General features: G+C 36.7%; 1 protein-coding gene across 3 annotated transcripts in view; it reads right to left on the reverse strand.

Annotated features, from left to right (window-relative positions):
- The window catches only part of LOC137651012 (palmitoleoyl-protein carboxylesterase NOTUM-like), a 118018-nt gene that overhangs the window by 8347 nt on the left and 107171 nt on the right, over positions 1–2500 (reverse strand). For all 3 annotated transcript variants that reach the window (XM_068384161.1, XM_068384157.1, XM_068384153.1), the window contains exons 4-5: positions 2284–2440; positions 1329–1493 (exon numbers count right to left, since the gene is read on the reverse strand). In XM_068384161.1, coding sequence (XP_068240262.1) covers positions 1329–1493; positions 2284–2440 — 322 coding nt within the window. The remainder of the gene's footprint in view (positions 1–1328; positions 1494–2283; positions 2441–2500) is intronic.

Genomic DNA, 2500 nt, shown 5'->3' on the forward strand with positions numbered 1-2500 from the left:
CCACCACCTGTACGGCTTGAAACTATGCTGGCAGGGACCCTACCGAGTCAGCTATCAAGAGATATATATATATATATATATATATATATATATATATATATATATATATATATATATATCAGCCCTTGGCTAGGGCTATAATACTTCTACCACCGTACGTCCTGCATGTCTTAGATTGCAAATAAAAGGACAGATGCTGCTTTGCAGTCTTGCTTTTTAGCAAAAGTTTAGGCGCACTGCCAATAACTGTGGAAACAGCTACCCTGCAGTTGCACTATTCCATCAAAGATGAGGCTCACCGCCAATAACTGTGATTGATGACATCAGGGGCATGCGATCATAAAAACTGCCAAATTATCAACCATGCCTAATGCTACTGGGATCTGACAAATGACCCCTTAATGTAGGGATAACAGGGGGAAAGAATAAGGATATATGTATATATATTATATACAGTACCAGTATATAAGAGTACATTTACATTTTTTTTATATTATGATAGTTATGGATTATGATTTGCAATAAGAATTAACTTTGCCTCCTTGTATAAAGCCTAAGAGGTTGCAGCTAAAGGAGAAACATTGAGGGGATGGTTATATTTTTGCTTTAATTCAGTGCAACCTAACCTAACCTAGTCTAAGATTTTTATTATTTTTCATTATGTTAGATAAATGCTCTAAGAATTGTCATTGTTAAATTTCCAAAGAATTAAGATAGTTGTGAAAAATTGAATTTTGAGTTAAATCCAAAAAATACCATTTTAATCAGAACTATTCATATGATGAAGCCCTGTATTAGACTGATTAATTTCTTTTATATTTAATTGAGCAATAATACCAAAAAATCTGATTTCCTTTCCTCACAGGGCTATTATCCTTGTTGGAGCCATTTGGCTTGTAGCATCACCTTATTTCCTTTCCTTACCTGGCTATTTTCCCTATTGTAATATTTGGGTTTGTACCATCACCTTATATCCTTTCCTAACTGGGCTATTTTCCCTGTTAGAGCCCTTTGGCTTATAGCATCACCTTATTTCCTTTCCTCACGGGACTGTTTTCCCTGTTGGAGCCCTTTGGCTTATAGCATCACATTATTTCCTTTCCTCACTGGGTAATTTTCCCTGTTGGAACCCTTGAGCTTGTTGCACTACTTTATTTCCTTTCCTCAATAGGTAATTTTCCCTATTGGGACCCCTTGGACTTGTAGCATCCTGCTTTTGCCAACTAGGGTTGTAGCTTAGCTAGTCATAGTAAAGATAATAATATTGTTCTGTGAATGAGTATTACTGTATTTATAGAAGGTTATAGATGAATCTATATTAATCACACCTGCTCCCTGCTAAGATGAGTTTGTGGCCATGTGTGAGATTGAGTCTGACGACAGCTGCGATGACATTCTCAATGATGACACTCCCCATGAAGGAGAAGCCACCTGCGCTCTCCGCAGAGAATCTGGTCCCAGACCAAGAGTCAGATGAGCAGTAGGGTACGAACCTGCGGATAAAAAGGTGCAGTTGTTATTGGCGAGATACAGTAGGTCCCCCAACTTGCAACCATTCGACTTACAACCATTCAACTTGCAACAATTTGATTTACAACCATTTGACTTGCAACCATTTGACTTGCAAACATTCGAAGATACAAACACAAATCGAAGTGAAAGTAACAAAGATAAGATAAAGAAATACAGTTATAAAACAAAAATGTATCATTTGATACAGGAAGCAAAACGTCATATGTAATAACCTGATATCTTTTTCATATGAAAACGGACTAATTGTTGACTTTTATTGCTGGGAATCATAGGCATGGGATTCAAGTTAGGACTACCCTAGGCCAAAATGTAACAATTCAACTTACAAACAACTTGGAACACATTAAGTTTGCAAGTTGAAGACATTCTGTATATTAATGGCTATATGATCAAAGAAAAGGGGTCTTATTAATGGCTTATATAATTGCTATTATCAGTGAAAGGTTTGAAGTTCAGATAGGAAAGTTCTAGATGTCCTGGAGCTGAGATACCAAAGTTTCTTAAACTCTAATGTTACCTTAAGGTTAATCTACTATAATTCTGGTGAAAGGACATTAAGATTGACTAATCAAATGATTTGAGCTCTCCATCCGTATTGTTTATTAGATCGAGACTAAATTATAGAAACTACAGTACTGTACTTCTTTTAGTCATAAATGAAAAGAAAATGTTGAATAAAAAAATGATTAGATATACAGTATAGATTTGTAAATTCAATGAAGCTAGGAATTACAATTTTGGAACACTTACACGTGATTGGCTTCCCACCAGTGAGGGTTGACTTTGGGGTCAGGCGAGAGAATCCCTCCTACCTGGCGGGTCTCAGGCCACCCCCGGGACGTCATCAAAGCCTTGAGTCCGTGCCAGCGTTGTTCACAGCTTTTGCGGTCAAAACAGTACCATCCTCCTGAAATTTGAGTTTGGGTTAAAATACTGAAAGTTATGTTTTAGTTCATCATCATCATCT

The sequence above is a fragment of the Palaemon carinicauda genome, chromosome 1 (genome assembly GCF_036898095.1).
Source record: "Palaemon carinicauda isolate YSFRI2023 chromosome 1, ASM3689809v2, whole genome shotgun sequence".
Lineage (NCBI taxonomy): Eukaryota > Metazoa > Arthropoda > Malacostraca > Decapoda > Palaemonidae > Palaemon > Palaemon carinicauda.